Consider the following 25,011-nt stretch of genomic DNA (forward strand, 5'->3'; position numbering starts at 1 on the left):
TTAGGTGTACATTTTGTTATGGTTTTACCCGAGCGAAGCCGGGACAGGCCGCTAGTACCTAGTTTATGTAATCGAAATAGGTATGTAGCATTGTGTGTGGAGGTATGGAAGAAAATTCACAAAATATGTATAATCAAACTGCGAAACTGTGTCGTGGTAACTTTCTTTAATTCATGATAAAATAGGTAACTGCTTCTGAATCAAATATATAATTTAGTGCCGTCATTTTTCTTCTATTCTATAAATTGATTTAATTACATAAGAAACATCGAATAATAGACACATATTCTTAAATCTAGAGTACTTTTACAAATACACTACATTAAAATAATATCTACACTACAACTTCCATTTGATGAAAGCTTAAATATTAACACCTTTGGTGTCAAGCACGAAACGTAAATATCTAAGTAAAGCAATCGTTTTGTGTTCGCTAACTTAAAATTAAATTAACAACAATAAGCCAACAGTTTAAATTATAACAAAAATGTAATTGTCATACTGTCCAGTAAGAATATAAATAAGCACATTAATAGATTATGTTTTTGACAACGTAAGCTGCAAGTTTCTAGGTTTTACCCGCAAATTAGCCAAGTATATAACACACAGTTGGAACGCTTCGTCACTTCACTTCTTCTCCACTTGCGTTTTCAGAGCTTATTTAAAAGTTTAGTTATGGGAATCAACTCAATTGCAAATTATATAAAAGTGCTTTTGAACAATTAGGTATTATTCTGATATAATTTATTGTGATCTTATATAATTTCAGGCTTCTGAGCACCTTCCAAAAACTTCTTTTACATGATCAATATGAATACCCCTTCTACTCACTTCACTTCCACTCTTCGAATTTAGGACTCAATAATTTTATGAATTTCGAAAACACGTAATCAATATTGGTAAAGAATACCGAACATCAAAAGGGTTTACGATACATTTTGTGATTTTTCATAAGTTTTATGCTTTCGATTACTAACTTGGAATTTAAATCTGTTTAATTTCACAAATATTGTTACACTAACAATGTCTCTGAGGTACCTAACAGAAAAATGAAATTTCATACATGATAGTTTTGATTGAGCCGTTTTGAGTGATTACTGCGTCTTTCCAGCTCAGACTAATATTACATTTTATGCTCATGGTCCTGATGTTATAACTTCTCAGTAACCTCTTTATTGAGACCAAAGGAACAAGAATATCGTTCCTCGATGATTCACAGATCAATATTCAGATATAGAGCTTCAGTGAAAAGGTAAGTGCAGGGTAAATTGGTTTTGTAAAAGATTCTATTTTAATTTGACGCTTCGATTCTTCTTTATTTTTGAATAAAGACTATGGCATGACAAACTCTGTTGAGCTATACATATAGAGAATCTATCTTAGCGTCTATACAATACATCAATCATGATCACAGCTCTAATACACCATCAGTGAACGCATTACTCTCACTGTTGTTCCAGCTTCAAAAGTTGATACCAACTTTTGAAGCTCGATCCAGAAGTCGCAGCTACAAATGATGATGATAATGATCCCGACATTTCAGATAAAAGTAATTATAATAATGCATGAGCTCGGTCCAATGGCTCCAACGAGAAATTCTGGAAATTCCAGATTCCGGCTATAAACGACGATGCATGAGCACCCCCATCTGTTGGATATGAATTGTCTAGACATGCGCAAGCGCCGGCGCCGCGCGCGCGGGGGCCGCGCGTCACAGATACGCGACGAACAGCAACATCGACAGCAGCAGCAGCGAGGCCCCCGACACGCCCACGCGAGTTGACTTCGACAGGATGCTCTTCCCTGAAATCAGAAGAAATAAAACATTAGTACTAATCTGCAACTTCACTTTAAGTAATTTTAAGGAAAAAAAGATTTTATGAACTGAATTAAGAGCAGTTACTGAAGAATGAGTAAGTGGGTTTGGTATTAGAAAACTGATAAGAGTGCAAAGTTTCTCACAGCGCAGCAATAGTTCCAAGTGCATAATCATGATACCAGAGACAACTTGCAATAGGGGATCACAATGTTGCCATCATGAAATAGGTATCAACGGGAATGGGTTTATTAATACCTGGCGATCGTAGAAGTTGTAAGATTGAGGGAATTAATAAGAGGGATTGAGGAAATAAAAATAATTGAGGGAGTTTGAGGGATTTTGTGGCGATTCAATACCAGGAAATACTTACATCGCTCAGCGAGTTTCCTAGCGCAGCAACAGTCCCTCAGCCTCTCATACTGCGCGCAGTCGTGAGCCAGAGGCCTGCATCTGTGCGGTCCCATGTAGCAGGTGTGAGGCAGCCAGGGGAAGGGCTCCGGCAGCACCTGGCGGTCGCAGCAGCAGTGATCGGCCAGCACTCGCGTCTCGCAGTACTCCATCTCGCGGCGACTACACGAGCCGCATCCCAGCTGCGTCTCTGGAACTGCAGGTTAGGAATCTGTATACATATTGTAATTAAGATTTTGTATGTTTCTGATACGTAAATGTTTTTGCTGGCAATGGCAAACCACTCCATTAATATTATAATGAGTGGTTGTGTTTGTTACGTGGGTTCATCTATTCCAATGGAGATCTTGTTATTAATTATAATCAAATAGTGCAATGGAAACTGATGTTACAATTTTGTCTTGATCTTATTCTCTTTGTCGACAACAAACATTTTAACTTTTATGTTAATAATAAAATTAAGAATCCAGAGTAGATATCATGTTTTATTGTGAGTAAATTAAATAGTTATCGGGTCTTTGTCGTAAGTTATACTCATTTAACGTAGCTTAACATCTAATTGCTATAAAGATTAATGTAAAAAACATTTTATCTACCTACATAAAGTAAGTATATGCGGTTATAGTATATTTATAGCGATATCAGATCAATACGCAATGGATGCACATGCGTGGCTGCAGCTGTATTGTATCGGATACAATGTGCAGCCCGTGTCGGGTTACTGTTTACATCAACTTCACACACCGTTAGATAAACATTGCAGGTTTTAACTTTAGTTAACACTGTGACATACCCTACATAGTAGTTATAGTCTCTCTCATCCTCGCTCGAGGCTGTGACACCACGATGTCCGGGGTTATAAAAACAAAATCTAATCTTCAGCTTTGATTTTACAATCGGCCGCCTGCCAGTAGTCTACCCTCTTTGGTAATACTATTGTTGCTTATCAGATGCCAAGGCTATAATGTTCCTTTGTCCGCTTGTCGCCTCTTCTTCTAACAACCACGGGAGGATATGGAGTTGCCACAGTCTAGGGCGAAACGTCACGCTTATTCTCCGTATGCTTTTTGCAAAATAGGGTTAGAGTTCCGAAGGTATGTACGTACAATCGCGCAGATATCTATTTACTTCCAAATACTTATATAACTATCAACGAATTTAGTAGGTACTTCTTTACAAAAACTATAAATTATTAGGTAAACCATGGTCAGTTTTTTGTAGAATTGTGAGAGTCATGACGTGACCAATCGAAGGCTGAATGTGGTGACAAAAACTTGGGCTCTGGTGCATGGCCACAGTGACAATGGCTACTCTTGTACCTAATACACGTGTACTGAAAATAAACTAACAAACATTGAAGGAAGACACACATACAGGGGAATGCTAGATTAAGAAATGGACTTTGCACACTCATAATATTTTTATATACTTATGTTAGCTTGTGTGTACGCGTCCCTGCGGGTGTATCCCATGGACAAATGGACCTCAGTCGTCATCCGACCGCCGTCGCGAGTAACAGCCTCTTGGTGTATTACCGTTATGTATTAATAATTAAGTAATATAGGTTTACAAATTCATTTTCTTCTTCTTACTTAGAAAATGACACTATTGAGCCAAACCGGAGAGACAAACGAATATGGCGAAACTTTATAACTTTAAAATCACTTAAACAATTATTCAAATCAATCAATTAAAGTGATATCAAACAGTTACCATTAATAATTCTGGAATCATTGCTGGAAAAGGTTTGGAACTAAAATGGAGCTTATTCCAATGTACTCGATACGATTGACATCAAGCACGGCGAATATAGTATCATGTTACGTTACGGAAATAAAACTAATGATTAACCTGTATATGATTATCAATCGTGCTCTATAAATTCATGGAATAGATACATTTTAGTTATCGAGATATTACCGTAAAATAACTGCACGACTATAGTAAAACGTTTGAAATTAATGAGAAATAAAAATGTTTTAATATCTCGTTGTAGGTTAGAATTTCAGTAGGCATTTAATTATATAATTATAAACGCTTGCTTCATTCATTTTTTAAAGAAATTGCTTTGTAAAGGAAATTATCTTGTCATGCTGCATAACTAATGATAGTTTACAAACATTTGACCTCGGCAGTTTTCGACAATATTCATGTCGCCTGGACCTTGAGAGAGGGGCGGGCTGGCACCGCCTCGACATCCGAAATCGTAAACACATGATATTAATTTTTTATTTCAGATCAATCTAAGTACTACATAACAAAACTCTACATCCCATATAGTTTTTTTAATATTGCGATCATCAATTGATTTTGTTGCAACGCCTTTGATTTTGTTCAACATATTGACTTCACCAGTAGTGGACTGTAAAGGGTTTAAGTTACACGATAGTGACCTATCACACACTATTATCGTCATCCCATTCTTAGCGAGTCGACTTTAGAGTTCAAATTTTATATTGACAGTAGGTATACCTCGATTGTGTTTTGTCCAAAACAGCACGAAATTATTAAAAATCACGTGACATCCGACCTCTAGACCCGCATTTACCACCATCCGCCCCGCCCGCCGACCTTCGGACCGCAACCCGTGACCACTTCACATTAACCACTACGCCATGGGTACCTTCGTGACCATACTTTACTAGGTAATGCTAGGTTTATTCTAATTATTTTCTCATTATTATGTGTAGCGTATGAAGCGAGCTGTAATCTAGGTGAATATAAAATTATGCACGATGGACTAAATATATTAAAAAGGCCATACAAAGACTGATGAGAACAATATGAACACTGTCACTCTTTATCAGAAGACGAGGAATTATTGAAAGAAGACATCTGCATTCTTCTTCACCTCCGCTTTGGGTCTTTCAAAGGGTAGTAAACCTCGTTGTAATTTAAGTACAATTTTGAAGTGAAGTGATATATATAATCTCGTGTTGAATACGAATTTTGATTGGCTTTAGATGTTGGATAAAATGTATAAAAACAAATGCATTCCTGAGGGCAGCACGTGGAAGGAAAATGAAAATATTGAAAGACTAATACAGCTGTTGATTTTGAATGTTTGATTCTTATATAAGTAAAAGTATTGAAACTGATCCCAAGTTCTGATAACAATAGATTTCGAATAAGAAACTATGTGTGAGTCACTCCGTGCGTCAGCGGGGTGAGCTGACGTCATGCTACACCCTGTGCTGACATTGGGGGGTTTTATAGCTGTTCCGGTTTAATCAGGTAACGGTATAGCTTTTAACACAAATGTAATCAAGAGGGCTTCAGTTTTTACAGATTCAATAAGTTCTAATACGTGTTATTTTAATAGGATTATCAAGTAATTTTTATAATCCATCAAAATTAGCTAACAAAAACTACAACACCAACGAAGAAAGACTTAGAATATATTGAATCCATAAACATAGTTGATTTACGTAGATAATAGGCATAACTGTGCGTAATGCTACGGCCACATTACAACGCGAAGATTCGCGTTCGCATTGTCACGATAAAAGTTCGTGTTCGATCAATGTCGCAGAGCTTGGCCACATCAAAACAAAAATTTCGTTACGTCGCGATAATCTAGAACGTCGCGATAATTCATTTCGCGGATAACATGGAAGAGGCGGTTGCGCTGTATAACATGGCGGCTAATAATTATTTACTGCATCTTTATTACTTAAACAAAAATAAAAAGATCAAAAAGAGGAATAAAAGGCGATGGTGGATGTTATCTATACACAAAAACTTTGTCGCAACAAAACCCTTTGATGTGTGGCAATTTACCGACAGCGGCGCGAAGGGCATTCGTATTCGCGAAGATGAGTCGTGATAGGACGAATTCGTTGGCCAGACGTGTCGCGACAACGCAAATCTTCGCGTAATCGCGATAGTGTGGCCGTAGCATAAGAGTTCGCTGTCGAAGAAGTAGATACACCCATCATTACAGTGAATTTGAGCAAAACTTGTATTATGTAGATTATTGCCGAAATTGCGTTTACAAAAAACACGGACACTTTACACGGCGAAATTACAATAAATAAGTAATTATGTCTCCATTATGACATTACACCGGTAACAACAATGCTCAAGTTTAATTTAGCAGCCTTGAGGTCGTGTGTCATGGAGGTGTCATATACTTCCTAATTAAACCATTGTATTTGTATGGTTTGTGTGACAGTGTGTGATTACCCCGCCACCCGCCGCCGCCGGAGCCGCGACGCCGGATGCATTTTTGTTGCAGCCGTATCATTACGCGACACTGCTTTTATAGCATTCTTATTTTAATTACTATCTAGATAGGCTGTATAGTAGGTGCTTAACAACGCTACTAAATGTCAGCGAAGTAGGAATCACGAAATTATACTAAAAGAGTATTCGTTTATAACAATATTCTCTGCAACGTCGTTTCTAACTAAACGCTCAAGTAAGCAAAATTTATTGAGTAATTTAAAAAATTAAAATGTATTCTCATTTTATTAGCGTGTCGACTCGGCTAAATTTATGAGGACCAATACGAGGCGATACCTACAACATTATCTGTTATTATTTAATAGTTTAAGAGGAAGTGAAAGTTTGAATTTAACTAACATCAGCTATTGATAAATAAAATTAATAATAAAAATTTCCTCTCTCTCTTATGATTTATTTTTGAAGTCAATTGGTAGGTAACTTATTTTTGAGGAATATACTTAAAATTTAAGCGAAGTGTGGTCGAAATATATCAATAAGAGAGATACTTAACGAATAACAATAAACTGCGTTGATTGAGTCACTCATTAGAATAGACGATGGAGAACGCTTAGCGACTCGTGGCCCTCGTGGGACGTTTAAAGTGGTTTGGAACTAAATTTCAAGGGATACACATATAAATAACCACTTATACATACTATATTTATATGATGAACAAATGGTAAAAGAAATGACTCGCATCCTCTGTGAATTCAAAATCAAAATTTGCCAACTGTAAAATACTTACGATTTGAAAATGAATTTGAAAGTTGTTGTTGTTTGCACAATTTGGCAATTTTTATTTTCGTTTACGCATCGAAATGTAAGTATATTTCCCGATTAATCTACCACTGTCAACCTCCTATTGGAAAATTTAATTTAAGCTGTCTTTCCCCCTAAAGTAACTACTATAACGAAAACGATAGCTTATTTAATCATATTAATTCCCACTCAAGTCAATTTTGCAGACTATTCGTGTTTATCAAATTTCGTCATTACACGATAGTTCAATATCACGAAAAAAGTTATTTAAAAATAATCCTGTATACATACAATAGTTATGTGACTGCAAAACATTAACCAATCAAACTTCCAATGAATAGCAGAGACGACCAGATACCTCCAGCAACGAAGGCAGCTTCAATTATAATTCCACGGACACCGTGATTGAAACAATTACAGAAATATTAATTACTGAGACGACAAAACTCACAGCTATAAATATCTATGTAGATTCCATTGCGTGTTGTCACTCGCTCTACTCTATTGAACGACGTACTTCCCTAGTTTTTTCAATCGTATTTAGAACATATCAAATATTAAAAAGGTACCTATATAATTATTGATAGATAATTGATGATATGATTAAGATAGACATGGGGTGCTACGAAATATGTACCTAATTATAAAATATTTCAAAACATTTTAAGATCCGTCCCATGACGTATGACCGCAAATATTATCATATTTAGAACATGTCTAAATATTATCAATGCCGTCAAAAGCCAGTATCACTGGAAGACCTTTAGGGAGTAATGTATCACACGTTTTAAAAAAAATGAATTTGAAAATTAGTGTCACCATTTTTTTCTGCTGCATCTAAACATAACGTTCACACACATATGTACGACGTTTGACGCCATTCTGGAGCCTCTTAATTTGATAATTGTCGGAGTGAACACAGCGGACCTCGGCCCAATTTGAGGATTGAGTAAATTGGAGAACGCGACGACCCAGCAACTGTGGCTGGACTTGCAAGACGTTTCCTATTCCATGCATCACACGGAGCTAATCGTCTTGGTAGGTAGCTCCTAGTTAATACTTAGCTAATAGCATAATATCTATATTGATCAATAGATTTCTTTGGAAACCAGTCCCATCATCCAAATCTACTTATAATAAATGTAACCCTGTATTCTCCAATAGAATGAATGGTATCGTGGTACCCCACGTCACGTGGGGTCGGTCCATGTCAGCCTCCTCCATTTTTAATAATTTATCAAATTATCTACGTAAATATATTAATATCATAAAAATACTAAAACTAAAGTTGAGAAATAAGATAAAAGCTATATTTAGACGTGGCTTCATTTGCCTATCTTTCAATTACGTTGTAAATAGCATTTAATGAACAACAATTTATATTTGATGTTTCAAGTCCATTATTAAGCATACATATCGATAATCAGATTGAAACAGATGCTAACGTCAGCAAATTTTAGTATTTTTTTTACTTTTATTTCCGGTTTTCACCGCTTTTCCATTTTATAAAAAAAAAACTCCACGAAAATCAAAAAATCAAAGTTTAGTGACTTTTCTACAGAATTAACATTTCTATGATAATTTTCTTTAAAAAGAATTCACAGCTGAGACATTTCGTCTCAAGAGATTTTGAAAGCTAAGTTCTTGGGTGCACATCGAGATAACTTTAGTTCCCGAGCCGACACATGAGTTTTTAATCATTTTATATCGAACCTGCAAAATTAAAATTCCCAACAGTGTACCTACCATCTTCAACATGTAGCGCCCTCGCAGATCTCCTGGCGTCCACGGTAGACACGTCATGTTCCACGAAGTACTCCTCGTATCGGACCTCCACCAGCGCCTCGTCGGGGCTCCACTCGAAGTCGTTGCTCTTGCTCGCGTTGATGCGTCCCGTACCCACCGGCTTGGGGGCTGCTGCGTGTTGGACCTGCAGAGGGAGTATATGGAGTGTTCTATTCCAAGACTCTTTAAATAATGTCATCGTCAAATCGTCCTTCAGGAAAGGCTAGTACCCAACAATATTTATTCGTCAGATAGTAGTATATGTAGTGAAAAGCTATTGGGAGTGGTATTCACGCCTTTCTTCCTTTCTGAATTTGGTTATTTCGTACAGTTCCTTACCATCACTTCAGGCACGCGGAAGATGACGTCACCGCAGACCGCAGGCAGCAGGCAGACCGCCACCGCAGCTGGCCACAGCCGCCGCATCCCATTGCACCTCGACGCACCCACCGCTACAGCTGGAAGACAATTTCAAAAATGATTTGTGCCGCATTACTTCTCGAGCAATCCGACTTCGACTAATCCTACAATATAGAAGACCTCTTTCACTTTTATGCAGTGGCCTCGAATAATTCAATATCCAAAGTCTGATATACGCGTAGTAAACAATGAAGACAATCCCGAAGTAGGTGGTCAGTAGGATGATGAACTCAAGTGCCTATCCCTGTCTCGCTAATATTATTAGCAATAGAAATACATATCAAACACATTAGTCACCCAGGCTCGCGTTGACCATCTGAATGTGACCACAGCCACGTACCAGGGTGTCGATAATGGTATGGTTAACTCGATCGTGTCTTAAGGGGTTCTTAATAGTGGTTCTTATTGTGTAGTGAATTAGAATTACTATTAAGACTGTTGAGACACAATAATGGCTAGCAGAATTAACACCACGTAATGGCCCTTTGTGGCATTCCAACACGATGCAGTTAGTATGCAGCGCGTGCGCAGCTCCTGCGAAATGGATACAGGAAGAGGCGGGAAAGTTGTTGTGTGTAGTAATGATTGGCCAAGTACATAGAAATGCTCACAATATAATGCACTATACATACATCATAGACTTGTATGCAATGGTAAAAGTGTAACAAGATACATTTTAATAAACCCTTAGTTTAAGTACAATCAAAGAGTAGGAAAGCGGAACTTCTGCTCCACTCCATGGGAGAGAGAAAAATCTGGAAAACGCTCACATGAGAGAGTTCTGAAATATGTAAGTAAAACTTTTTCTTCTACATTTAACAAGATATAAAAATATAACAATATTATTATTTCTTTACGTTTTATTCATTGCATAGCTATTTTAGAATAATCTGACCATGCAAGATTTGACACAAACCAAAGATAAACAAACAAACATCGCAACGGACTCGCCGGTGCCAGCGATATATTCGTAAAAGAGGGCCCTGCTTTGAGCATATCAAGTACGTACTACACAATTGGGTATTTAAGGGCAGTAGGTCTCTGCAGGGCCGGAGCGTGCGAACAGACGGACGGATTTGCATAATAAAGCCATTACCTTCATATTTGATGAAAGGATCAAGTTTGTCTGGGACTGAGCGAGCTGAGGGTATAAAAACAAGAAAACGGTATTATCCTAATTACTTTGGATTCCAACTGTGAAAACTGGGATGAGTTCGCCGTCGCCTTTAAGTTTTCTCTTTAACTTGTGTACAAAAAGTACACAAATTGTATTTTGTTATGTACAATAAAGTTATTTCCAACAAACTCTATTTGTATCAACATAAAACGAAATAGGTGCCTACGCTGTCTTAGAATAAAATTGAGTTATAGTAAGTTTATTATCTGGCAATGTAATTTTTAAACTTACTGTTTGGTTGTTTATTCCTTCATGATCACTTCTCCATTCATAAAGATTTTCAAGGCCCACTTTCAAAGAAAACCAATAGATATTATTTACGAGCGAAATAAAAACATACATAACCGTTCCAATAAAACACGAGCATCGCTCGCGTCCACAAATAGATATCGATGTCCACTCTCGCACTTCGAGTTACGATTCAGTTTTATAACGATTATACGATTTACGATTTTGATAACTGCTACTTCGGTTTAACTACATAATGTACTTTCAAGGACCTAGCTCTACTAGTGTAAGAGCCGACTGCTCTCCTAAATAGAACAGACAACGGAGTCTTAAAATAAGTAAAAACATTTTTATTAAATAAATTTTCCATTAGTATTAATTCAATTATTTCATGAAATAATTATCGTTATATATTTTTATTATTATTGCAATTATATTTATTTGTCTTCTTTCAATCTTAGTTTTATTTAGTTCGACTTAGTAAACATCAGATGAAAACAATAATCCAGCATTTGCCTCCCGTACTACAACGTAACCACGAGCTTTGTTTTGAGAGGCGTCACCCGCAGTGATAGAATTACTAGCGTTTTTAAATCTGTGCGTTTATGAGCTTTTTTATGCAAGGTTAGGATTACACAAGCTTTCGATAATATTGAGCTTTGATGATTCAGATTCCTTACAAAAGAAAACAGCGAAAATTTAGGTTATGATGAAAAGAAAAATAGACTAATAAATTTTGTTCGATGAGTCACAATGTACGACTGCATTCCACTTCGCGTGTTCTAGAACAAGTCGCTTCCAATTTCCACGACCTCGTGAACTATCATCAGATCAACGCATCATCAAATAAACCATACACAAATTGCTAATAAAATAATCATGATACGAAATAATATGAACTTCACATTTGGCGAAGTTGCACATTTTGATTCAAGTGCTTATTTTGCGAAATCGAAATTTGTGGACAGTTCATCTGTCATATGCCTTCCTAACTAATATTATAAATGAGAAAGTAAGTTTGTTTGTTTGCTCTTCTTGAAATTTTGCATATACCTACTCGTATGTAGTTTGAATTGAACAATGAATTGAAATTGAAGAATGAAGAAGGACCTTTCATCTCAAAATAACATCGAAAAATAACTGTTCCCGTGAGAAATTTACGCTGACGAAGTCGCGGTCAACAGCTAGTTTGTTATAATTGCAAATAATTTATTTGTTTAAACTTATTGTTCCAAGTAAAACATAATTTCTCTGCCAGCCAACCAGCAGATAATCGTGTATGCAATGCAGCGCAACTAGCACTATCACAGATAAAATCTTGTGCAGGATTTAGCCCGCATTCGGCGGGCCTTTGAGGCGCTCTTCATCTTCAGAAAATAAACGGATCGTGTGATAAAGACGTACACCGGGTGTTTGTTTGTCCGCGCGTACATTACGTATGAATGCCGCCAAATGTACCTACGACTTTGCGAAATCAAAGGCGCTGAGAATAGCTGCTCATTTTTTAAATATTTCTTGTCAAACAATAAGACAAAGAGTTGTTAACAAACGACGAGACAAATAACTAAAATTATTTATTTATTTATCAATCACATTCATGAATGTAGGTCACTTTTCTACTCGAATATTTAGATGTACATATTTATTACTTAATCATACGAAATTGACTGGTGGATTTCGATCAATTGTAGCACTCAGGCAAAATCTGTGAGTAGGATTATATAATCCGTAGTTTATTTCAATATTGAAATAAAGTACGCAATATTTTTTTTCTGCTGGAGCGGTGTGTGCCCAGTTCGTAAAATGAAATAAAATCCTCATTCTAATTCTTACCTTTGTGCAAACTTGAATAATAGATGACTATTATTCAAGCTCCAGATCCAGACACAAAAACTTCTATTTAAAGGGAGAAAATACGATTATTTTATGGAAACTACTGCGGATGCAGTGACATGAACACATACGTAGAGTCTATCTATAGGTAGAGCTTGACAGCCTCTTTGTTCTGGACCTAGATAAACTACAACGGGCTGGATATGCGCATCTTGTCTAGTTAGTATTATATATCTGGTTCAGATAACATCATGAAATAAGAATAATGTAATATAAGTTTCATAGCAGTAGACCACACATAGGAAATATTACAAAAAAGTCATCGAATTAGTCATTAAATTATATTTTTATTTATTTATTTATTGATATACAAGAATATGACTACATTGCTTCATGTTGATATTTTCAAAATTCATTCGTTAGAATAAAAAATAATTAAGCCTTTGTAATAGAAGATTACATGATTTAAAAACATAACAAAGTGCTGAAGTTAGGACTGGCCTATCGTTATCGCGATTTGTTCGGCAAATAAATAGATTAGTGTCCCTTACCATGAACGGAGTCGTGCAAATATTGGATACAAATACACTGTCCGAGTGTAACGGATTCAATGGAAAAAGATATTCAACGCTTTGAAAGCAAAAATGATACTTAAAGTTTCTGTGGAGTGGGTCACGCCTGAGTGTAGGCTGGTGATAAGCTGTCCAAACACGCTGGTATCAGCTCGAGGTGTCACAATGTGGTTACAGTGATAGTGGGTGCCACTGCTCTTGAACAAGCCGTGCCTGTGTCAATGACTGTATCATTTAACACACAACGTGCATGTGCATTATATTCTCGCCCTTTTCAGTGTCCCTCCTGTTCCCCATGGCGATGACCTGACACCTAGACAGATCACGTCTTTATCCTGTACAGGGTAGACAAAGCCAATAGTTGCGAAACCCGAACGCCACATTGAGCTGTATGACCTAAAGACAAACAATATTATTTCATATTACTTCCAGCCGAGGTATAAATAGCTAATAGTACACAGTACCTAACTGAATACCTACAATAAACATAATTGAAAAACAAAATTACCATAGCTGGTGGATCATAAAGAGAAAAATACAAATAGCATATTTATTAATCCATTTAGAACGAAATGATAATAAAAACTTAGTTATGTTATGACACATGAAGTGGTGATAACAAAGGAAATAATGGAAATTCTCCCGGACAATTCGATGCTGATGAACTAATTTGTAGATATTACTGCGGAATGGAACTAAGCTAAAGGCTCCGTGGAAAACAGAGTAACTATTTGCAAATCATTTCATACGTCAAGTGATGGGGAGTCCTTACGCAGCGCGGCACTACGTAGTTACACATAAGTCGACCGAAAAAGCTACACTAAATTGTGTATTTTTAAGCTCACAGACTTCAGTTATATACTGATCTTTATGATATTGAGCTTGAATAGTGCTACTGGAAGTATTATGTAATCTGTGGTAGTGCTAAAATATGTAGATACAGTGACAGATGTGGAGAGACATACACTCGTTCCTGTCAGCGATCGTGACTCGATGATTTGATCTTTCGGCGACAAACATTGCAGTTATTATGAGTCTCATTGATAGATATGTCCACCACTCATACTATCTCATCAATTTGTTGCGATATACTAATTATTAAATCAAACAACACGTCAAACAGTTGTACCTAAACTTCTGACAACGTATTTCATAGTCAACTTGTAATCAATGAACATTTTTCATATTAGCTTCATCTCGCGACTTCTAAAAATCGTTTGCCCCATTCCAATTAGAATTTCGGAAACCCCGCTCTCACTACATTCTTCAAAAAATATATATATTTATAATACACATTTATAGCTTTCCATGCCCAATTAGGCGTTGTGTTGTCTATCAGTGAATTTTATTGTTATATTATTATAAAATAAAGTATTCATATTTATATTTGTTGATTGCTTGGTGGATATTAGAGTTAACTAAGTAGCTAATAAATTATTTAACATTTCTTTAAAGTGGCTGGACCAATTGAATCTGTGCCCAATTCAGTATTAAACCGAAACATTTATCTGTGATGCAGTGAAGCGTGTCTAGAACTAATCTTTGTAGTAGATCTTTTTGTAGATTTCCTAATACATTACCTACAGGAGTATTGTAGATAATTACAGGAGTATTTTCAAACTTTTTTGGATAATAATAAAACTAATTTGTAACAATATTTAAAATTCAAGAACTCGGACTCATATTAAAGTAGTTTTCATAAACCACCACCTCCGGTGAAGGAACACATCGCAAGGAAACCTGCATACAGGGTGATCATTAACTTGTGTGTGAAATGGCAAACCATTCCATTAATAGTGCCAAGAAAGTTGTTGGGTGTGTTTCATTCTACGTAATGACGAAAGACGACTATGAAGACAGGAAAGAATATGCACATTAATAATATCCGAATTAGAACTACCCATTGATTAAATAACATAGTAAAGTTCCTACATGGTCGCCAATGTAACTGATACATGCTCAGTAGTTCGTTAAGTACAATGAAAACTTTGAAGATGTTTTGCACTTTTATGAAAGAATCATTTCATTACATTGTAAATAAAGATCTCTTCAATTTCAATCAAACGCGTCATTCTCTGTGCTACTTAGTTTAACGCCAAGGATTTTATATATTCTGAAATTAGAACTAATTTAGATATGACAGTGGATATAGTATAAAAACTTGAATAGTCAAATTGTCATCATTGGAAACGTATAATGTACTCTGTGTAGGAAATAGTAAAAGTGTTATTCGTTTTAAGCTATGTAGTAATTATATTTTTAATAATATACGTATGTCCTTAGCATGTGATATTCTTACATATGATACGTTTTATCCCTTACGGGGTAGATAAAATCAAGGGTTGTGAAACTCGAAGGCCTCAGCTGTATGATGGCCATATTGGTGGAATTGAGATTATAAACGCTTGGAGAGATTGTCCAGCCGTTCGTCTATAAGAAAAATCTCTTGTTTAAGCCCTTTTCCAATCTGTACTATAAAATGTTCGTGAATGAAACATAAAACATATTCGCTTTTACTATTTACGTAAATCTTAAAAAAACCATCAGCCATATTGAATTATGCCACCGTAACGTGAGAAAGCCAGTCGATCAGCAGTTGCCTCACTATCGGCCGTTTTTCCTCCTTTGTTTGTTAATAAGCTATTATATATTAGCTCATTGCCGCACTGTAGCTGTCGCACTGTAGTTAGTAATAAAATGCTGACGTCATAGCTCTAAGGAAGTCGGGAAATGATTTTAGTAACATATCCCATTAATTTATAAATGCGATAGTTTTTACGAGACACGTTTGTTACTCGATCACGATGAAGGTACTGAATGGAGCTAGATGAAATTCTTGGACCACGGGTGCAATATACATTTACTGGTGCATGGGGTACTTTTTATTCCGAAACTTCCTCGAGGGTGGAGCCCCGAGGCCCGACTAATTGTATGTTACCTATTTCGACTAGTGAAGTTCCAATACCTACGCAATTGTATATCGTATTTGCTTCTTACTCACAACCCTTACTAGACGTTTTGTTAAAATCAATATATATAAAACTCTTCCGTTATTGAGTGACTGACTGACAGACTCACAGACAGACAACGTACAGCCGAAACTACTGAGCGTAGGAAGCTGAAATTTGGCATGTAGGTTCCCTGGGGAGTGTAGGTGAGCAGAAAAAGAGAATTTTTGGAAATTCTACCCCGATGGGGATGAAAGGGGTGAAAATCTTTAATATGAAAGTTCCACACTGTTGAAGTTAGTGACTTGAAAATTTGTATTTTGGTTGTTTTCAAATTTTTCAGAAAATTACCCTCAACTCCTTCAAAAGGGGATCAAAGATTGTATGAAACTTAATACAAATTTCAAAATAAAAAGCTGAAAAAGAATGACCGAGATTTTACTATGAAATTCACACGAAGCCGCGGGGAAAAGCTAGTAAGGAATAAAATCTAACGGACCGACTAGACGCACGAAAATATAATTAGGTACATAAGATTGTCGTTGTTTCCTTTTGTTATAATTATAACCCAAAATATTAAGACAATCCATTCAAAGCACTTTTGAACATGAAATTAGAATATTTCAACAACTATATGGACGTACCATAACATGCAATGTGTATCATGTTATTGTTAGCATAACTGTTAGAAGTGGCACTTGGACATTACTACCAGTTGTATCCCGTATGTGCTGAGAACACAATATCCAAGGTTATTCGTAAATATCTTATTATGAAAGATTTAAACAAGCATTAAGGGAAATGAGGGCATGAATACTAAAGTCGATTTGTGTTGAATATGGAGGTACGTTCGGCATGTTCGTGTTCATAGTACTGCGGGCGGTAATCTCTTTCTCTCGCTCTCACACCTGAGTAATTTCCCGGTTTCTTCCTCAGCCGCAAAGCGCCGGATCCCAGGATCCCCTTTCCTACTATTTCTTTTCCTCTTCGCATGGACTTCGACATCCTAATAGTAATTATCTTTCAGTTTTAAACGCTAAACAAAGTTTTTCTCTTCTCACATGGGTTAGTAATGGGTTAATAAATATAATGGCTGTAGTCGCTCTACCTTTCCATTACTCATTGTAACGCAAGTGTTAAGGTTAACGATTTCATTAGGATAATCATACGAGTAGGCAGCCGGTCTAGCAGGCACGCAGACAGTGATTAAGGTAAGTGGCTGAAGGTCCCCGCCCACACTTGTCACCTCATCAGGTAATTCGCCACTTATCCTGAAATAATCAGATAATTCGACCGGCTCACGTAAAGAGGATTTCCTCATTTTGACACCATTTTTCTTGTTACCGGTTTTTGGGAAAATTATCACCTATGTGCATAATTACATATACTTACCTTATGGCATAATTAGAGTAAGTTTATTTCTTTTGTTGATTGGTAAATCACAACCGCGCAAAGAAAATACGAAAATGGAAATTTTAAAATGTTAGTTATTGCTTACTAAGTTTGTAAGATCTAACTATTAATGTAAACCACATGCAAATAATAGTATCTATTGGCGCGAACGAAAACTGACAATGCGCCTTATAAAATATTCGGTTCTAATAATTAAGTCGCAGTCCCGGCTAGTCAAGAAGTTTAGAACCGATTCCTATGCCTAGAATACGCTAATGTCTAGAATACGGGACAGTCCCAATAGCATTTTGAGAACGTTGGCAGATAGGTTTTCCTCTCCGTTGTGGGCTGCTTTTGTGAGGAGGGTGGTCTGCGAAAGAATTGATCCGATCTGATCACTCTCCAATTTTAATTTTATTTTATTTTTATTTTTTTTTAATTTAATTTTATTTAATTTAATTTAATTTAATTTAAAAAAAATTAATTTAATTTAATTTCTATTTTATTTTATTGCTTGTAACTAACAAATCTAGACTAAGTTTACTAACATTGATATGGATCCGTGGTTATCTGAAATAAACAATTTTTATTTTTATTTTTTTTTTTATGCCGCGTCTAGCGACGAATCGTAAATGCATCGCCGACACGAGTCAACGAATTCATAAGCCATTGTGTTTTTTTGACGTCAATAGGTGATGTATATATTCATCCTAAGTTAAATAAAGAAAGAATTTTAATTAATAAATAGTTACCTAGGTCATTTGAGAATAACGAGTTTTAAATAAGTAGAAGGCCTGTAAGACCAAGAGCTCAATAAGCTTATGCAAAGAATAATAAATGACAATCTAATCTTTGGGCCAATTGTGGAAGTTTTTTTATTGTTTTTTGAGGAATTCTGTTTGCAAAATCCACACCTTTCCGTATTTGCATTATAAGTAGGTATGTGCCTATTCTAACCGCTCATACTTATTATGTGAAGTCCAACAAAACTGACTATACCTAAATTGTCGTGGCTCTACGTGACTCAGACTGTGAATCGGAGCTTTTTTGTATTAGTCTGGATTTTCAGATAATTCTGACAATGCGCCTTATAAAATATTCGGTTCTAATAATTAAGTCGCGGTCCCGGCTAGTCAAGAAGTTTAGAACCGATTCCTATGCCGCGTCTAGCGACGAATCGTAAATGCATCGCCGACACGAGTCAACGAATTCATAAGCCATTGTGTGGAAATGGGTGACGTCAGGTCCTGATGTGACTGTCACACTTAACTTTTTGCTTCTGTATTTTAATTGCCTTCAATCAAAGGATTGTGAATTGCGAAGGAGAGCAATTTCAATTTATTTATTTTAGAACATTACACACACTAATATTTGCCCGACACACGCAACACCCGCCTGCAAGATTATTAATAGGTTTTACAAATCGTTCAGTCAAAGACACTATGAATTGAAGATAGGGGTAATAATTAATATACACTCGTGTGGCTTGTGGTTATAGAACAGGAGCACAACATATGATCCCGTGGATATCGTACGAGGCGACTACGGGCAAATGCATTCCCAAAGAGCAGCCGCTTATATAATCATAGCCAAATCTTCGAAATTTCAAAAACGTCAAAAAGTTTTTTATGCCATCCGCCCTGGTCTTCGGGTGGCGAGGCGGCACGTTAAGATTTTTTGCTTCAATTTTTTGTCACCTTCACGACTATTGACAGATTTCCAATAATTTTCATAGGGCCTTGAAAGTTTTGTTTGACCTTACGTAAGAAGTCGTTTTTTATTAATTCTCACAACCAATTGTCATCAAAGGGTGTCAGTTGCTTCTTGTTATTGCGTAGTTTTTATTATTATCACGTCAACAAAAAAAATACTGTTGGGCGTGAATGGATGGACCAGAATACTAGACCGCTTTTTAAATTTGGCCAACTATCTTAACAACCATAGTTTTGCTGCTGTTTTTGGATTTGCTTTTATCATGTAGACACCTAGATTACATCGCAAGATAAACTTTGATAAAACTGACCTACTCGTAACAAGAGTGCGAGTGATCAAAAGCTGCAACAGTGCAAACTCCTGCATAATGCATGCACTTTGTTGCGCTTCCGCCGGGAAAGGGCAGCGCTAGATAATCTTTTCCAGTGTTCCAGAGGAGTGTCTGCCATGAATGCACTTGTTGTTAGTAGGTACACGGATAAACTATTTTAACCAGAATATAATAGGAACACTTGGACTGTCTGATCCAACAAACAGGTGAAGGTGAAGTTTGTTATTTGTTGACTTCGTCTTTGGCTGCGCTTTGGAAGTCGGAGTTCATCAGAAGGTAAAGATATCAAAACGTGTTGGCGGTAGACTTAGTTTCAAGTAATTTTTTGACGTCAATAGGTGATGTGTATATTCATCCTAAGTTAAATAAAGAAAGAATTTTAATTAATAAATAGTTACCTAGATCATTTGAGAATAACGAGTTTTAAATAAGTAGAAGGCCTGTAAGACCAAGAGCTCAATAAGCTTATGCAAAGAATAATAAATGACAATCTAATCTTAGGGCCAATTGTGGAAGTTTTTTTATTGTTTTTTGAGGAATTATGTTTGCAAAATCCACACCTTTCCGTATTTGCAATATAAGTAGGTATGTGCCTATTCTAACCGCTCATACTTATTATGTGAAGTCCAACAAAACTGACTATACCTAAATTGTCGTGACTGGCTCTACGTGACTCAGACTGTGAATCGGAGCTTTTTTGTATTAATCTGGATTTTCAGAAAATTCCTGTAGGATTTGTGTCAATTATTAAATTAAATACTTACCTAAATTTATGTTTACTAGGTCGGTCGTAGTTGGTTACTCCTTTGCTTAAAATATACTGATTTGTTTATCAATTGTACTGAGCATACAGACCATTTAATGAGCGTGAGTACAGCTATACGAGTAGAAGCACCGTGCAGTGCTGTGGAATAAAGGATAGTGTAAGTTATTACTTCATTGTAAGGTCGCCTGCAGAGAGCTTCTAGTGCCATTATTATGTAAGGAAGGGCTATGAATGTAGATCTGATTGCATTGAACGAGTTGGGAACAGCTGCCGGACACGCTGCGGGCGGAATGTGAATCACCCGCTTTATTATGTAAATTTTTGCGATGATGATATTGTGGAGACATTTTTAAAAATAAAACATTTATTTTTTTAATTAAAAAAAAAACTAAGTAAATGTGTATAAAATAAAGAGCGACCGAGGTTGCTATCTTTGTATTCAATTTTTAATTAGGTAACCATTCATTAGGTACATTATTTTAAGTTACTTTAAAAAATAAGGAAGCACTTAAATATGGAAGAGAAGAGATATAAATAAATAACGAAAAGATCAAAAAGAACACAAATGAGTTTTAAACTCTAAGGGTATTGACATAGAGATGATAACTGACGTACATATGAAATCTTCCCTTAATTAATTTAGTATTATGAATTAATTAATTAATTTATGAATGAGTTTAAACATTGGCAGTGGCCGTTTACTTAAATTTCACCTAGTAAGTTTAGCAAACTAGATTGGAATATTGGTGAAACTTTTAATTACCTACACGTGACCCAAATCCTTGGCGAAGGAACACCTGCTTTGGACCCTTCGTTGAAGACAGGGGTGGCCAGGTCAATGAACTCTCAAGGTCGATAAATTTATAAAGTGGGTAGCAGGGATGTACTTATGTAAATTCGTAATTCAATGTTTGAATTGTAAAACGGGGCTGTAAATGTACAGAGTCAGACAGATACGACTTTCGCATTTATAATATTATAGTACCTATGCATATGTAAAGAAGAGAGGATACTGGCAAGATTCATAAAGAAGAATTGAAAAAAAGAATTTCTCAAATCACCGCCAATTTTTTAACTGATTTAGTATGCATTAGCTGACCTTCTAAGAAGCAAATACGAGTCAGTTTGAGACAATGCGATTACACTGAGTGGATTCGTAGTGCGGTCCTCCAGTGCCTGAGCACTCAGCTAATGAATCGTATGAGTAATGTGCTCGGCACTCAGAATTGTTAATGCTATTTAACAAGCGTAAAAGGCGGTAGTTTTGTTTTACCGTGCATTGTATAATTGTACAGAACTTTTGTAATCTGTCTAAAGATTAATCATAATTTTTACGAAAAAAATGTTTCGTTTTTAATTATTTGTAGTGTATTATTTTTATCAAGTTTCCCTTGTACAGTAGGAAATATGGTAGTCAAAATTGTTATGTCAGTATTTCAGTCATATGAGTCATGTCAAACCTTCGCTAGTGTCTGGTAGGTAACTCGGCCGCTGTCACGGTCCACCGCCCAGCTATTCTCTGACCCTCGCTGGACACACCTTCTCCACTCAGCCGTGCAGTAAATAAATACAACTGTAGACTAAACGCTACTCAATAACTATCCTACGAAACACATGTATGACTTCAATCTTTAAAAAGCCCATATAGCACCACATCAATGGCCCTTCTTCTGAATCACTTTGTCCCTCTTATCTGAGCTTGTTCCCAATTGCATAGTTGCATTCACGCCTTTAAGGAATGAAAGCCCGCGCGAGATTCTTAAAATTTCAAAAAGATTAGGTAATTATACGACTGGCCGTCTGCCGTCGTCAACCTTTTTTGGCAATATCTAGTGTTCTGAATAATCTAGTTTTCTGTTCAAATTAATTTTTTTTTTAATGCAGAATCTTGGTAATGTGGTAGGTATAAAGTCTGTTCTGTTCTCGTAACATGATGATAAATAAACAAAATTGTCGATAGAAACAGGTACCTATACTTAGTCGACTAGTTATAATAAATATGTAAAACTTCTTCTTCACTCTTTGTAAATAATATGTATCTAGTTACACCGTTGCAACCACACCGTTACATCAGAAAAGAACTATCCGCATATCTGAATAGTAGCATTTTAAGATGAGTGCAATCTAGACCGTCTAGCGGTAAACGGTTGCTCGTTCAAAATTTGTTTCTTTTTTTAGGAACCCACAGCCTAAGACTTATCATGGAAAATCCATTATGGCACAAAATCAAAAGGATGGCCCAGGTTAAAAAAGGTCCAAAATTTCATACTCCTAAACTGTTACTGTTACTCTTAACTTGTGTTACGGGAAAGGAAGGATCCTATCATAGCATGTCCTGAATCTTCATGGAAGCTGAGCAAAGGCCGAGCCCAGGGCGGGACTTTGTAAGTATTTAAATATCGATGTATAAGTATTTTCTGTAACTCAAAGTGTTACATTTAGTTCTTGGTAAAATATTCGATCGATTGATTACTCCGCAGCCTAGTTCACGTGCCAAGTTGTGGCTTGACCGAGTAAACGCGATGCCCTGATTGCCCACACGAAAGTGGTAGACGAGTACCCTACCGAACTGTTATTTTTAATCATTATCGCCATTTAACTTGAGAAATTCAGGTTAATAAACTAAGTCCTAGCGTATCAAACTACATATTTTTATACCAAGCAGCAGTCCAATCGGAGAGGTACGAGTACATATGTATGTCACTATCACTTCAGAGAAAATCACTGGAAGACAGAAATTTTCGACACAATTACGAAGTTTTCATGTAGTTATCGAACAAGAGTCTTTTATAAGAGTCTTTTCAGGACAATGCAAAATTTGGGCAGGATTATCTTGAACTGATAGTCAACAATGACACAACACCTTCAAATTTTAAAGGTTTTGGCTGTTTTATGTCACAATCGGAACGGGGGAGGCCGGCTTGAACAATATCCACGAGAGGATATGGAGTAGTCTTATTCTAGGGCGGGAGTCAAGCACAATATGCCCACTACCCAATTTCGTTGGAAATTTGCCAATATTCCCACCGAGAGATCCGTTCAGTGCATTGCATAGTATTATTGTTCGATAGTTCAGTGTAACTTGACAATCCTTATCCGCAGAAGGCTTCAGCACCATAGTCTAAATGACTGCAGTGTCGCCGCGGACGCATTCTTCCTATCAATTGGGACATCGGAACCAACTCGACTAGCGATTTCGTGATGCGAATAAAGTCACCTCTAAACAACGGGAAAGCGTGATGGGACTTAACATTTCGGTTTCCGGTATGGCCATCATAAAATTATGTAATTGACACCAGATGGTGTACACTGAACTTAAACGTAAAAACGTTTAAGTTGTGAGATAAAGTTGAAATAAATAAAATGCCCGGTTGTAAACCCATCTCAGATTGCCAAATACAGTTAAAAAGCTCCCATCACCCTACACATTTGCTGCAACAGAAAGAGATGCAGGAATATAAAAAGAAAAAGTTGTATTTTTTTTTTAAATAGACCTATGTATCTATTTCTAATAATGTAATATCTCCTTCACTTGACATGTTGCAAAGAGAGAAGGGCGCTAAAATAACTAAATTTTTTTTGAGTTTTATAATGCAAGCGTCTACAAAATATCTCTCCAAAATGAAGACATTCATAGTTCAAGCGGCTAACAGAAGGGTGCGAGCAAAAAAATATCACTTGAAATTATGTAAAGTGCCAAGTTTCAAATTCTTGGATAATAATATTAGCCACTTCACATCGAAATTTATATTAATTTCGATGTTAAGGGGCTATCCTCGAACTCATGGGGAAGCTCATTTTTATTTCGACTAGCTTTTTTTAAAAGGACTTACTTATTTCTATGGATCTGAATTATATTTTTCGAAAGCAAGAAAATAGAATTATTTTTGCAATTCACAGCTATTAGGGACCCAAAATTCATGAAATACTTATTACTTTTAATTTATTTCAGCTGTATATATATATATAGTAGCTTAGGTTTTTTATTCCTTGTACTTATATATAAATAACTAAAAGGCTATTTTACTCAACAGTGGGGTTGGGACACTACACTTCACAAAAAGTTTATGAAATTTTTAATTATAATAAATACATGCGAATTTATTGTATTTTGAGATTATTTTTGGCGACTGAAGCTTCGATACAATACTACTAAATAAGAACTTAATATTTTATGTGATGTTTCTAAAAAAAAATATCATATATTTCGTTAAGTAGTTAGGTAGGTACCTACCTACCTAGGTAGGTATCTTAAGTACTTACCAAGCTGAATTTATAGATAGACGTCACTGGTAGACGTCCAATGCTAGTACCTTTTTTAATGTAAGGTAATGAAATCAAACACGCAATTAGCATTCTAACAAACCGATTAACAAATCAATGAAAACTACAAGAGTGACTAAACTTAAATTCTCAATTATTTTAACACTTACATTCCCGGCCCTCCTTGAGTAGGTTATCCGATCCTTGACACAAATCACTGGTAAACAGTTTGCACCCGGTTTCGCTCGCAGTTATGGTAGCGTGCGTTCGGCGTCGCATCGACAAATGTAAACAATGGAGCGAGGCGACATCGCGCATGCGTCGCGGGGCACAGCCGGCCGCGGATTGAGGCAGGCTCCGCTTGGCGCCT

At 36.3% G+C, this 25,011-nt stretch overlaps 1 protein-coding gene across 1 annotated transcript; it reads right to left on the minus strand.

Moving 5' to 3' along the window:
- Positions 1–147: 147 nt before the first annotated feature.
- LOC128676966 (uncharacterized protein) lies at positions 148–25,007 on the minus strand. The gene is made up of 5 exons (XM_053757457.2): positions 24,812–25,007; positions 9,338–9,456; positions 8,960–9,143; positions 2,190–2,423; positions 148–1,803 (listed from the first exon to the last, which is right to left on the minus strand). Exons 1-5 carry the CDS (start codon positions 24,957–24,959, stop codon positions 1,712–1,714), a joined length of 777 nt encoding a protein of 258 aa, XP_053613432.1. The 5' UTR covers positions 24,960–25,007; the 3' UTR covers positions 148–1,711.
- Between the last annotated feature and the right edge of the window lie 4 nt (positions 25,008–25,011).

This window comes from Plodia interpunctella, chromosome 17 (genome assembly GCF_027563975.2).
Source record: "Plodia interpunctella isolate USDA-ARS_2022_Savannah chromosome 17, ilPloInte3.2, whole genome shotgun sequence".
Taxonomy (NCBI): Eukaryota; Metazoa; Arthropoda; class Insecta; order Lepidoptera; family Pyralidae; genus Plodia; species Plodia interpunctella.

What these genes read in the sequence shown, in the direction of transcription:
- LOC128676966 (XM_053757457.2), bottom strand. Translation starts at nt 24,959, where the DNA reads ATGCGCGATGTCGCCTCGCTCCATTGTTTACATTTGTCGATGCGACGC. An exon ending in GGCGCTACATGTTGAAGATG is followed by an intron (nt 2,424 to 8,959) that starts GTAGGTACACTG and finishes CCTAACCTGCAG; the next exon opens with TTCCAGAGACGCAGCTGGGA. An exon ending in TAGGAAACTCGCTGAGCGAT is followed by an intron (nt 1,804 to 2,189) that starts GTAAGTATTTCC and finishes TTCTGATTTCAG; the next exon opens with GGAAGAGCATCCTGTCGAAG.